Source organism: Castor canadensis, chromosome 2 (assembly GCF_047511655.1).
Source record: "Castor canadensis chromosome 2, mCasCan1.hap1v2, whole genome shotgun sequence".
Classification (NCBI taxonomy): domain Eukaryota; kingdom Metazoa; phylum Chordata; class Mammalia; order Rodentia; family Castoridae; genus Castor; species Castor canadensis.
Window position 1 is genome coordinate 40,609,614 of NC_133387.1, and position 13,492 is coordinate 40,623,105.

The 13,492-nt window shown below is 35.1% G+C and overlaps 1 protein-coding gene across 1 annotated transcript in view; it reads left to right on the plus strand.

The window, feature by feature from the left end:
- The window catches only part of Vwde (von Willebrand factor D and EGF domains), a 78,265-nt gene extending 66,116 nt beyond the window's left edge, over window positions 1–12,149 (plus strand). Inside the window, exons 26-31 of the mRNA XM_074057795.1 lie at window positions 1,147–1,242; window positions 5,137–5,232; window positions 5,327–5,422; window positions 6,495–6,590; window positions 9,154–9,257; window positions 11,855–12,149. Coding sequence (XP_073913896.1) covers window positions 1,147–1,242; window positions 5,137–5,232; window positions 5,327–5,422; window positions 6,495–6,590; window positions 9,154–9,257; window positions 11,855–11,869 — 503 coding nt within the window. The 3' untranslated portion in view covers window positions 11,870–12,149. The remainder of the gene's footprint in view (window positions 1–1,146; window positions 1,243–5,136; window positions 5,233–5,326; window positions 5,423–6,494; window positions 6,591–9,153; window positions 9,258–11,854) is intronic.
- Window positions 12,150–13,492: the final 1,343 nt, after the last annotated feature.

The window sequence follows — 13,492 nt, forward strand, 5'->3', positions numbered from 1 at the left end:
TAATTGACTGTGATCTAATGAATTTTCTCAATGAAAATTTAATTCAACATTCCTAGTTTGCCAACTGTATGTGAAGCATGGTAAAAAGGGAAATAAAAGTGAAGTTGATTCTTGCTTTTATTTCAAGCAGCATATCTTTAGTGGAAGAGACGTAGGATACAATTATATAAGCAAAAGATTATGAGGCAAGTTAGGTAATATTTAAACAGTGTGATTAAAGCACATGTGCTTGAAAGTGAAGACAAATTAATTCTGAAAAGTTGAATTTGGAAGAAAATAGCATTTGTAGTTGACCTTGGAGAATGAGTAAAATCCAGGTTGAAAAGGGGATTTGAAATCTGGGTACCATGGCTTAAGCCTGTAATCCTAGCTACTCAGGTGGCAGAGATAGGGAGGATTGCAACTCTAGGCCAGCCTGTGCAAAAAGTTCACAAGACCACATCTCAGCCAATGGATGGACACTGTGACACCTACCATCCCAAGTACATGGGGGAGTCACAAATGGGAGGGTCACTATCCATGCTGGCCTGGACATAAAGTGAGATCCTATCTAAAAAGCCAACACAAGAAGGGCTGGCCAAGTGGCTCAAGTGGTAAAGCAACACCCCCCTTAGAAGAATGAAGCCCTGAGTTTAATTCCCAGTACTGCAAAAAAAAAAAAAAAAAATTGAGCGTACTTTTCAAAGCAAAACCGAGACAATGAAGTTAAAAAAGCAATGTTCTTGAGCATGCTAGGGCTTGAGTTCAGTGTCTCTATTTTGTTTGGGAAGGAGACAAAGTAGTACATATGGTCATATGTATATGAGTGGATTACAAACCATCTTGCTTAGAGCTGTTGAGTTAATGTTTCTTCTCTTAACTTATAATCATTTTTTTCAGTTTACTAAGGGCATTCTGAATTCTAATTACATAGTCCACATTCTTGGCTTAATATTATTTGTACATTTAATGAACAGACTTTCAAAGCAATTATGGAATTATTTTATTTCTCATCTGTCTGGTAAAGTCTAATTAATTATAGGTTATGGGGTTTACTTGCAGTAAAAATAAAATATTTCATTATGCTCCATTACGTACTTCTTATGAAGCTTTCTTTTTTAAAATAATAGCACTTCTAAAGTCTCTTTTCCTCCTGCTGTTCATTAGCTTTGTGTGACCCTGTTTGCCTCAATGGTGGTTCCTGTCATAAGCCAAACTCTTGTCTCTGTCCAAATGGATTCTTCGGTGCACAGTGTCAGAATGGTAATTATTCTTTCTTTATGATTAGAAAAGGCAAATGGAAAGTTAGACATCAACAGATCTAAATTCAAGACAACTTTCAAAGGGGATGATACTATTTAAGGTGTTCTTCGTTTCTTGTGATACTGCAGGTATAGTCATAAAATGAGCAATGCATGTAAATGTATTACAGTTGCCTTGGAAAATGGTTCTGTTTATTCAGCATATGTTACAACCTTGGCACCTGTTCATGGAGTTATGTAAAGCCAAGATGTGAAACAGATAGTCAATGTTCTTTTGTAGTTTATAACAAAATAGGGTCACTTTTGTTGCCTTCACTGAAAAAAATTTTTTTTGATTTATTGTCAGTCTACTGTGTATTGTTATTCTATGATCTCTCTTGACTTTAGTTTCATTAAGTGTTTATGAAGAGTCATCTATGCACGTACTATGCAAGATGGTGTGGAGACGTAGGAATGCATCATTTTCCCCTTCATGACCCATTATTTTAATACCTTCCCTCATTTGGTTAATGCTACAGGTTTTTTCAGAATAATGGGAATGTCTCAAGGGTAAGCACATGGGTAGGAACTAATGATAACAAATTAAGTTAAAAGTGCATTTCCTGCATCTCTATATTTTTAAGTTACACAAAAGGTAGATAATAGTAAAGAACATGTTAGAGCATCCTCATAACTGAATTCCTAAAACTAATAACTTCCTTTTTATGACGCAGTTTGATTTATAATTATATTTCTTTTGTTTGGAAGTTGGCTAGGATTCTTAGGAGGATACTGAAGCAAAGAAGAAAGCATCACTCAAGGGCTGGGGACATGGCTCAAGTGGTAGAGCGCCTGCCTTTCATTCCCAAACACAGGGTACTGGGCATAGGGAATGACTTCACTAACTCATTTTCTCTGAGCAGTCAGTTGGAGAAGTAGACAGAAGTGGAGACCAAGTTAAGACAAATCTTAGAAACTAAGGGATTATAACTAAATCTGTGCCAGACAGTCGTAGGTATAGTTTTGAGTGGAGAATGTAATGAGGAAATGAAAAGCTTGCATTTGTCATGCTACTGACAGAAGGTGTAAGACACAAAAATATGTTCCAGCTGTTATTGAATAAGAAGAGGGAATCTCTGAATTATTAACTTGAACTAAAAATTATCTTTTGACCATATGCCTTGTTTTAAGGACCCAGAAAACAGGTCATTTTTCTGAGAAGAGAGCAGGGTTTAGAATTAACTAGTTGCAACAAAGCTGGAATGGAATTTGGAATTTGGACATTCACTGTAAGTCTTCAAGCTTCAAACTTCCTGGCTTTCAAGTTTGATCAAGACATTATTTGATCATATCTGTTGTGAGCCCAAATGGTGGGAAGGGGAAGATGGCACACATATTGAAAGTAGTTGAATAAATTTAGGCAAAATGAAGGACATATACTGTGTGCTGTAGAACTTTAAAAGACAAAGATAGGAATTAAAATACATACATCACAAAAAGTTCATTAATGAGCAAGGTTTAAAATACATGGCTGAAGAGAAGCATAAATACATCTTCCAATTTTCTTAACCTCTTCTTTTCTGGAAGAAAATTTTTATTACAAAGTTTTCAAAATAAAATCCAAAACAAGTTAACAAAAACATTCCTGACTTTGAAGGAAAATAAGACACAAGTAAACAATAATTATTTAGAAGAATGTCACTACATTAATATTATTCATTTTTAGACTCTTCGTGAAATCAGCAGTATACCACAGTATTTGCTTTAAATCCCATTTTCATTCCATTTCTGGTATTTTATAAGATTTTCCTGCTCTTTCACAGTTTTTCACGCTTGGTGGCCTGTACTTCACTTCTTAAAATCCCCTAATTAATTGGGTCACTTTTGGTTGTGGGGCCTCTAGGGCCTGTAGAATCTCTCACAAGAGGGGTAGTTTTCTCTAAAAACTCCTTTCCTCATGTGCATCTATGAGGGAATGTTTAAGTCCAAATTTTATTGTCTTAATACATTATTTTAAATATATGTGCTTTTTGTGTAAATGTGATATTTATATTTATGCTCAAATTTTTGTGAGTGATTACTAATTATAGTAAGATCACCTACCATAAGCAATTTGGGTTTTACTTTTTAAGTTTTAAAGTATTAATCATAGGTATTCCTTATGGTGTTTTCGTATTGGAAACAATACTTTTTGCTAGCAAATAAAAATTATCTTAAATTGTGTAAAGGATAAAGTGCAGAAAATGTAAGAGCATTTAACTAACAATAAAAAATAAGCTGTACTTCTGCTTATAATGATCTATTTTATTGGTAAACACTTTCTACATATCAAAGAATCCCAAAAGTCTTAGTGGCCAGCAACAAGCTTTTACTTCCCTTACCTGTAGGTCCTACAGATTGGGTGGGCTTGACTCTGAACTGTTTCTCCTGCCTCTCTTCCACCATGGACTATCATTTGCCATTCTTAAGCAAACACCAGGAAAGCAAGAGATCAAGGCAAACTACTCCACATATTTAAAACTTCTGCATGCATCATGTCTGCTTACTGGCTATGGATCAAATTAAGTCACATGATAAAGCCCAGTAACAATCAGATGAAAAAATAAGTTACACCTCCAGTGGGGTGGTGACTACAAAGTCACAAGCAAATGGCATAAGTGAAAAAGAAGGAAAAATTGTCAACGGTCATCAATAACCCAACCTAAGTCCATTTATTATCTAAACTCAAATTTTTGTCACGGCTTTCTTTACATGCTTAGTAAACCTTATGAAATAAGTTTTTTGAAAGTACTGACAAAATATTAGAGAAAGTAGACTTAAGCATGAACCAGAAAATGTTCAACCTAAAATAGTGGAAACTATCCCTTCTCTAAAAGCATCCAGTTATACAGCTTCTGTACTTAAAGTGTTTCATTGTTTTCATTTATAAATCCATTTGAAATCAGTGGAACTTTCCTTACAGGGTTTGAAAATGAAAACAGCTATGAAAAAGATGGGCTAATTCACACTGGCAGTCTACCCGCAGCCCATGACTAAAACCTGTGATTTGAAATTCACTTTTAAAATATAAACAGAAATCCATTTAGTTATCATTCGGGGAGAAATTAAATTTAAAAATCCCAGAAAGTTTTGTCTGTATGTAATAAAAACAACAAGCTAACACTGCGTGCTAACAGTGGAACACACCAGTAATCCCAGCATTTACTTAGGAGACAGAAGCAGGAGGGTTGGGAGTTCAAGACCAACCTTGGCTACCTAAAGAGACCCTGTCTCAAAACACACACACACACAATCAAAAGAAACATGAAGCAATAATAATCCTCTAATAGAAGATACCACTAAATTGTATTCTAAATTTCTAGCAAATATTCTTAATATAGCAAGGGATTCGATATTACAAAGATATTTACCCAGTATTCACAGAAACCATCATATAACTCTGCCTCACCTTTCTAGGTGTTGGAAAGCTAATTTTAAAGATTTCCTGACACTTTTGTTACATCATGTGACGTATTGTTGAGATTTGTCTCAGTTCTACAAGAGCAAATACACTCTTCTTTTGAGCTAGGCTTTAACTTGTTTTCTTGCTTTTGTTCAGAGCATTTCTTGCTTTACTTTGCAGTGTGGAAAAGCATAAGGTTATAATGCACGTACTATAATACCGAAGACTACATTTGTTTTGAATACTTCGCCAATACACTCCAAATCATGCTAACCCACTCGTAGCTTAGGGCTATAAGCATTGTATTTTATGATTCAGAAAGCACAGTCTTAATGACTTGCAGCTGTGATCTTTTATTTTAATCGCACATTCCTCTGCCTTATGGCTCCATAGATAACAAGCACATGATGCAATAAGTAATATATAATAATTGGATATGTAATATTCACGTGTTGCTGCCATGTGTCCTTTTAGCTATCTGTCACCCTCCCTGTAAGAATGGTGGCCGCTGTGTGAGAAATAATGTGTGCATCTGTCGTGAAGGATACACTGGAAGGAGATGCCAAAAAAGTAAGACACCACTAACAATATTTGCAAAGTACAGGGAAAGCAAACACAAAATTATTGCTGTTTAAGGACTGATATTTCATGCTTCTACCTTAAGGTATCTGTGATCCTGTGTGCATGAATGGAGGAAAATGTGTGGGACCAAACCTTTGTTCTTGCCCTTCTGGTTGGAGTGGGAAAAGATGCAACACACGTAAGAGTAATATTTGAGATATCTCTTAAAATGTTAAAGCCTACGTCCTTTGTGGGGACATAATGCAGAATTTAAGACAAAGAGCATTTTCCTTATTTTCATTTTTGTTTATTTAATCCTGCTTTAGGACATATCTTTTTGAAATAGAAAGTAAAAGGCAAAGTTCTCCAACTTCGTTTTTCATGGTTAGCAGAGAAAGACAGGATACAGATTTTCTTTTTTTTTCCAACTACATTTGTCAAGATAAATAACAAGCCTTAAGTTCTGGTCTCCTTATCTGAAGTAGAAGTCACGGGGTTTGAAAATAACCACTGATTCCGTGTCTCCACTTCAACACAAGACCTTCAAAGGTGGAGCTCCACCACCTTTCAGTCTGGTTAGGTTCTGAGATGATGGTGGCTCTCTTCGTGCAAATGTTTCACTTTTCTCCTTTGTGTAAAATTATTACTTAAAATTAGAAGCTACTGTGCCACATTAATCAAACTGAAAAATGAGCAGCAGCGTATATGTCCAACAACTGGGAAAAAGTTAAATCATAAAGCACCACGGAACACTGTACAACCATTAAAAGCACATACAAGAGCAGGTAGTAACATACAAAAAATCTAGACCTAAAAAAGAAATGACTGACACTAGGGTAAAATGGGAGGATGGTTTGAGGGTGGGAACCAGCAGGAACAGGGAGGATGAATGAGAGGATGGGGCGCAAATATGATTGAAGTACTTCATACGCATGCGTGAAATCAAAATAGTAAAACCCTTTAAAATTGTTTATAAAGGGAGGATAAGAAAGAGTAACAGATTGGGTGAATTCGATCAAAGTACATTATATACATTTATGGAAATGTCACAATGAGACCCCTTTGAACAATTAATAAACACTAATTTAAAAAGAGGACAAAAAGGACAAATAGTGACCTTGGAAGGTGTTTTGATAAAATGTTAAAGGGGAAAGACCTTTTAATCTTTGGCTTTAAACTGTTTCTTTGTTTTCTTTAATGAAAATTTTTGTGGTTAATGATTGGGTTTGGCCAGTAATTAAATTTTAATGTGTTCACATTTGTATTTGCAGCTGTCTGCTTTCAGAAATGTAAAAATGGTGGTGAATGCATCGCTCCCAGCATCTGTCACTGTCCTTCCTCCTGGGAAGGAGTGCAGTGTCAAACACGTAAGCATGTTTTTCCACTATGTGTTCTGAATCTGAACCTGATATAATAATTAAAATGCAGCTTAGGGAGAAATCCATAGTGGAAAATCTTTTGGCACGCTTTTTAAAAAATGGTTTTAGAAATAAAATCTTATCCTGCTTTATATCAATTTAGAAGAAGAAAATGAGAAGTTCATCTCCCACATCTGTTCTTGACCAAGAATAAAATCTCCTTTGCTAAAATAAATTAAAATAGAATAAAATAAAGCAAAACAAACAAAATAAGAAAGTATTGCATAATGTGTTTAGATTTTTGTGACATAGTTGTAAACTATGGTAGTTGGGTTGTCACTGAAGTTTCCTCAGGTAGGCCAAAAATATTTTAATATACAGAAGTTTAAATATTTCACGCTATAACATAATAGTATTTACCATGGAAAACTTAGAAAAAATAGGAAAACAGAAAAAATCCACTCCAAATTTCACCACTAAGAGTTAATTTCTGTTACTGTTATTGTTTCAGTAATTTATGTATTTCCATCTATTTTTAGTTATAAATCTCAAGACATAAAGCACAATCAAGTTTATGCAATTGTGAAATTTATGAAAACATGAAATAATATTTGGAAATATTAACAAAGCCGAGCTTAATGGAAAAACTTTAAGTCCTCCAAAATGTTTTCAAATAACCAATAATTACATAATTTCAAACTGGTGGCTAAGTGTGCTGTAAATTGAAGTTCACAGTTGTAGCATGATCATGACTTTTATTAGAAATACATGACTTCCTTTTTAATGTCTTTTGAAGTATATTGTTGTTTTCATACATTAGAAATTTTGCATGTAATTTTGACTCTTACTAGCAATTTCTATTATAATTTTACATTTGTTATCAAAGAAAAACATATGAAAGTGCATTAAGTACTAGTACTTATATAAGAAATGTGTGCTCAAAAATTCATAATTCTGATTGTAAGTTCGGTATGATAAAATGCTAGAATCGAAGAGCTATCAACTTTAATTTGGGTTATTCATTCTGGAGAGAGGTCTGTCTGGCCCATGAGAGATAATAATGAGAAAATATTTTTTAAAAATTGGACTTGGTGGTGCATGCCTGTAATCTCAGCACTGGAGACTTTGAGGCAGGAGGCTTATGAGTTCGAGGCCTTCCTGATCTACATAGTGAGTTCATAGCTATAGGTTGAACCTCTCTGAGCACAGCCTGAAACTGTGCACTCTGTTTCTGCCTTTATCACCATTATGTGATTATTTTTAAAAAACAAAGAACTTTCCTCAGAATGCTTTTTATAACCAACTGTCCAGAAACTCCCATATAGTGACACCACCATCTAGATAGTTACTGCCACCTGCTGGAAATTTGTTGCAATAACTATTCAACTTATGTGACATGAATGGTGCTTCCTTTGCTGTGGAACACTTGTGCATTCCACATCTACCCAGGAGCAGCCTGTCAGTGCTGCATTTATATCAAAGGGTATATTACTCTTGAATTGTGCAAACTTTAAATATGATATATCCAAGTAATATCACTCTGATGAAAACTAAATATATTGTATATAACTTTGAAGTATGCTGATTTTCATTCAAGATTACTTAAAATGTTTACTATGTCCTAAAACACCATAATTTTAAGTGATATGCTAAATTTCCCAATATAAATACCATAATTCATTTGACATTTCCTATTATATTGAACATTTTAATTGTTTATAAGCATTGTAAGCATTTTTCTCTACAGATAGATTAGATGGATAGATAGATAGATAAGTTAGATAGGTAGATGATAGATAGATAGATTTTTAGAATTGTCTTGGGAGAAGGCCTGGGATGGGGTAAACTACTGTAATCCCAGCACTCAGGATATACAAGCAGGAGTTTCATGGGTTTGAGACCAGCCTGGACTATGTAGCAAAACCCTATCTCAAAACAAACAAACAAAGAATTTTCTTGGAGAGATTTCAAAGAAGAAATTTCTCATACAGACAATATAAATGTATTTAAGAAGTTTCCATTAGAAACTTCTATTCACATTAAGTTGTCAGTGATGGTATATAAAATTGATTTTTTCATATACACAACACTAGTGAATTGTTTCTTACAAAAAAATGTTTTGAGACAGGTTCCTATTATGTGGCCAAGGCTGGCATAAAATTTGCAATCCTTTTCTGGTGTGTGTGTGTGTGTGTGTGTGTGTGTGTGTTCTGAACAATGAGAGTGCATAGATTGGATCCACTCATAGTTGGTCATTAGTAGATTCATTTTTCCCACCTGCTTCTTTTCTACTCCAATGCCACTAGAAAATTAAAAATTGCATGTGTGGCTCACATTATTTTTATTCTTTTTTGGTCAATGTTCACATATTTCTTTTTAAGTGTCACATAGAAATTGTACATATCTGGAATACTGTGGTATCTTCTTGATGCATGTATACATTGGGTAATGTAATAACTTGTTAGAGCTACAATAGTGTTCCAATCAGGAAATAGCTTTAGACCACAAAATACAATATGTCACAAGCATTCCATTTCAAAAAGTGAGAATTATAAACATTTTTGTATTGCAGCAATTTGTACTCAAAAGTGTCTTTATGGTGGCAGATGTGCATCTCCCAATGTGTGTTTGTGCCGCTCCGGATATTTTGGAGTCAAATGTGAAAAGAAAATACAGGTACTTTAAATTTTAAAGAGAAAGTAAATATTAGATCTTGACATTTTAATGTTTCTTGTAGTTAGTAATTGACTACTGTTAATGTTTTATTTCCCAAATAAAAAATACAAAGATTAAATATTTATCTCTAAAATCAAAAATAATATAATTCTAGTACTATTTTAGAGTTATCTTTTTCCCCCTCAACTATTGGGGCTCAAACTCAGGACCTTACACATGCTAAGCAAATGCTGTACCACTAAGCCAGACTCCTAGGCCCTAGTGTTATCCTATTATATAAAATTTGGGGAAATTTCAATGTATAAATATAGTTGTAAAGTATATTACAGGATTTCATGACATTGGAGCTGAAACATTAAATATTCTATGATATGAACATAAGACACTACTAATTTATATTTTTGTCAAATGCTATATCAAAATACTAGCCATCATCCCACTTTGGGCTGGGGATGTAACTCACTGGTAGAGTGCTTGTCTAGTGTGAGCAAGGCCCTGGGTTTGAGCCATAGGACCATAACTACATTTACACTTCACGTTAGCGAATTACTGCTTTATTGATTTGGGGGTGGCCCTGAACATTTTCAGTGGGTCATATGCCACTGAAGCCATATCTATTCTCATTATTTTCTCTGACAGAATTTTTTCTCTTTATTTGCCAAAATCCATTTCTAGACAAATAAAACTCTTCTTATTATTAAAACTAGGATTTCTTTGTTTTTCAAAATCAAAGAATCAAAGGAAAAAATAGAGACTTTTTAGGAGTTTCTGAAATTATTCCTTACTTAGTTGTAAAACCAGTGCTATCAAACACCTATTTCAAAAGTTCTGGGGATGATATTTCTGTATGTAAGATTATACCATATTCTGTTTGGTCTGTACTGTTAAATTTCCAAGTATCAACAGCCAATGTATTTCTTCAGTACTAATTCCTACACATCCCAGGATAGTTGTTATGATCACACACAGACACACAGACACACACACACACTGCAGCAGCATCAGACCCCTCACAAATGCCTTAACATTAATCTATAGGAGTTTCAATTTAAAAATGATAATATTCTATTTATACTTCAAAAGTCATGAATATCTAAGTGTCCTGGAATGCTATTAATTTGAAAAATGTTTTAAAATTTTTTTCTACTTGAAGATTGATAATGGATTACTGAATCAGTCTAGATGTGTGGTGTTCACACATGTGATCTGAAAATAACAGAATCATAATTGGTTTATGGTTTGAAAATCAGGAAGCAAAACTTATTCAGTACTTACTTGATTAGATATTATTGAGAGAAATAAAAATAAAAGCTCGTGTTCTCCAGGTGTGAAGACAGCCTAAATACATTAATTTTACTTGAGCTTTCTATGGCACAGAAAACCCATGGCCTCAAAAGCTTTTTAACTCTACTTTCACAGTACTAAACTACCCTCCTCTCTGTGTTCTATTTTTCTTTAACATCTGAATCCTCCCTCCTATGATCTGTACTTCATCTACATTAGTATTGCTTCTCAGACTGGATCTGGAATCATATCAATGGATAAAAGAAAGATACTGATTGGACTGCTTAGAATTTCAATAAAATAGAGAATTCATGGCTAAGAGACAAAAGACACAGAGCAAAGGGAAACTGGATGAAGGAAGAATGGGTGGTTTGGTAAAAAGCTTTGAGCAGCATCTAATCTTTTGTTAACTGCTGGGTGCGCTTACCATTGACCTTGCTACTAGTTTGCTCTGTGACCCTGAACAAGTTATTTAACTCATTTTAGCCTTAGTTTCCTCATCTGTACTATTTGGCAGTACTGAATATATATGAAGTACCTAGAACTGTGTCTGGTATGTAGCAAGCACTATGTAAGAGTTTGTTATTATTTATTGCAGTGAATAGAGGAGTACAGGGAGGTGGAGAAGGAAAAGAATAGGGAATGAGACATAAGAGAAATGTTACAGTGCATTGTGATCTACAATCTTTCCCAGATGATATAAAACAATTAAGTGGTAGTTGGTAACTGATAGCTCACTCCTATAATCCTGGAAGGCTTGAGATTGGGAGGATCATAGCTCAAAACCAACACCAGCAAAAAGTTTGCAAGACCCTCATCTCAACTAATAACTGGACACGGTGGTGTGTGTCTGTCATCTCAGCTATGTGGGGAGCATAAATAAGAAGATTGTGGTCCAGGCCAGCCTGGGCAAAAAAAACGAGATCTTATCTCTAAAATAGCCAGAGCAAAAAAGGGCAGAAGGCTTGGCTCAAGTGGTAGAATGTCTGCCTCCCAAGTGCAAAGCTCTGAGTTCAAACCCCAATACACCAATATGTATGTGTGTGTTCAATTGATTGTGAATGTTTCTTGAACATAATAGTTTCCCAAAATGGGACCATGTATTATGCAAGCTCCTTTCAGTCGCAACTGCTTTGACCTTTAAATCTGATCTTGACTAATTTCCAGTTTTATGAAAACAGTATCAAGTGTAGTGGCAGACATCACCAAAATAGCTTTATGTATCATGCCAGAGGGAAGAAGGGAGAAAATGAGTAAGGGTTAAAGGACTTGCTACTATTTGTTAAAACTTGATTTCCTTCTTCCTACTACAGATAAAACATCACTGAGTGTTAACATCAAGTATATGAATTACAAGGCTGTATCATAAGAACCGAAACTATTCAGTTGAAGAGAACTCTTGAAGTTTATTTGCACATCATTATAAAGAGCAAAGAAACTAATAAAATATGGAATGATTTTAGTTGCCATTGTTACAGAAAAGAAAAAGGAAGTTCGGGTGATCTAATTTAACTTTGAAATGTGATTTGATATTTACACATTGTGATATGTATCTAATATTCCAATCATGCACAATATTTAATAAACTGAATATTTTCTCAGTCCTAATTGTGACTATATCTGTACTATCAGGGGTCATGAGTCACTTGATGTCACTCAGATACATGGTGTTTAATGCAGAATTAGGGACTCACAGGTCTGCTGGAACTGGGCCTGAGAATGGAGAGCTAAAGGTCAGAAAAGTAGCTGGTCAAGTTTGGAGAGGATGATGTGAAAAATGTCACCCAAGGCACCAAGTGTTTACTTTCCAGAAGCTTTCCTGGAGCTGCTCTAGTATTCAAGTATCTTCAAAATTTAGCACCTACTCTCTCAGGCAAAGTGGGTCATTCTCAAAATTGTGCTGCAAGGCGCCTGTGAATGGTTCATATATCCAAGCGCCTAACAGAAAACACCTGCGGGAAAAAAAACCTAATAGCTTCCCCTTCATTTCCATCTCCCAGCTCTAAAGCGAGTCTTCTCCTTGGAAAACTCATACAGAAGGGGATTCTGGGAAGCAGTTCCCAAGCCCTAAAAAGGAACAGGACTGGTGTTGTGGGGCCAACAATGAGCTGACACAAGACGCACTGAAGGTTGGTGTCTTGTTGCTTTTGACTACATTCCAGAGATCAAAGCCATTACTTTTCATTGACAAAAAATACTATGTTTTTGTCTGTTTCTTCCCCCTCAAGTTTTTCTGTTGCTCTAACTTATACTATTCCTAGGTAAGGGGGAAGAAATAATGAAACATTTTGATTTTAAAAGATTTACTTTTTCATTGTGTTTATGTATGAAAAGAACCTTAAAATGCCTGAGATACCTGTCCCTTATTTTACCACCATAGTTGCTATCATTTGAATAAGTGTTCAGCAAAGATCCTGTGACAAAGATTTGGTGCATAGCTTGAGCTTGACCCTATTTGGAGGAAGTGGAGACTTTAAGAGGTGGGGCCTACTAGAAGGGCCTTGGGCAAAAGCCCTCAAAAGAGGTGATGGGACCTTGATTACTTTCTCTTCTTCTCTTTCATTTCCTGGCCATGCAGTGAGCAGTTTTCTTCTGCCATGTACTTGTACCATGATGCCTCACACAGGCCCAAAAGATCATGGACTGAAACCACGAACCAGCCTTGAACTTGCTATGTAGTTCCGGCTAGCTCACACTTCAGCTCTTCATGTCTCAGCCTCCTAAGTTATAGGATTATAGGTATGCTAAAGTGAATAAATATGGAAGATAACAAATAATTTGTTCTTCTGTTTCTGCCAACTTTTCTCAGTAGGCAACATAGCAATAGTAATTTCATCAGTAATTTTTTTTTTTTTGGTAATGGTACCTAGGGTTTGAATCCAGGGCCTGGCACTTGCTAGGCCAGTACTCTTCCACTTGAGCCACACACTCAGCCCTTTTTGTTTTTGTTA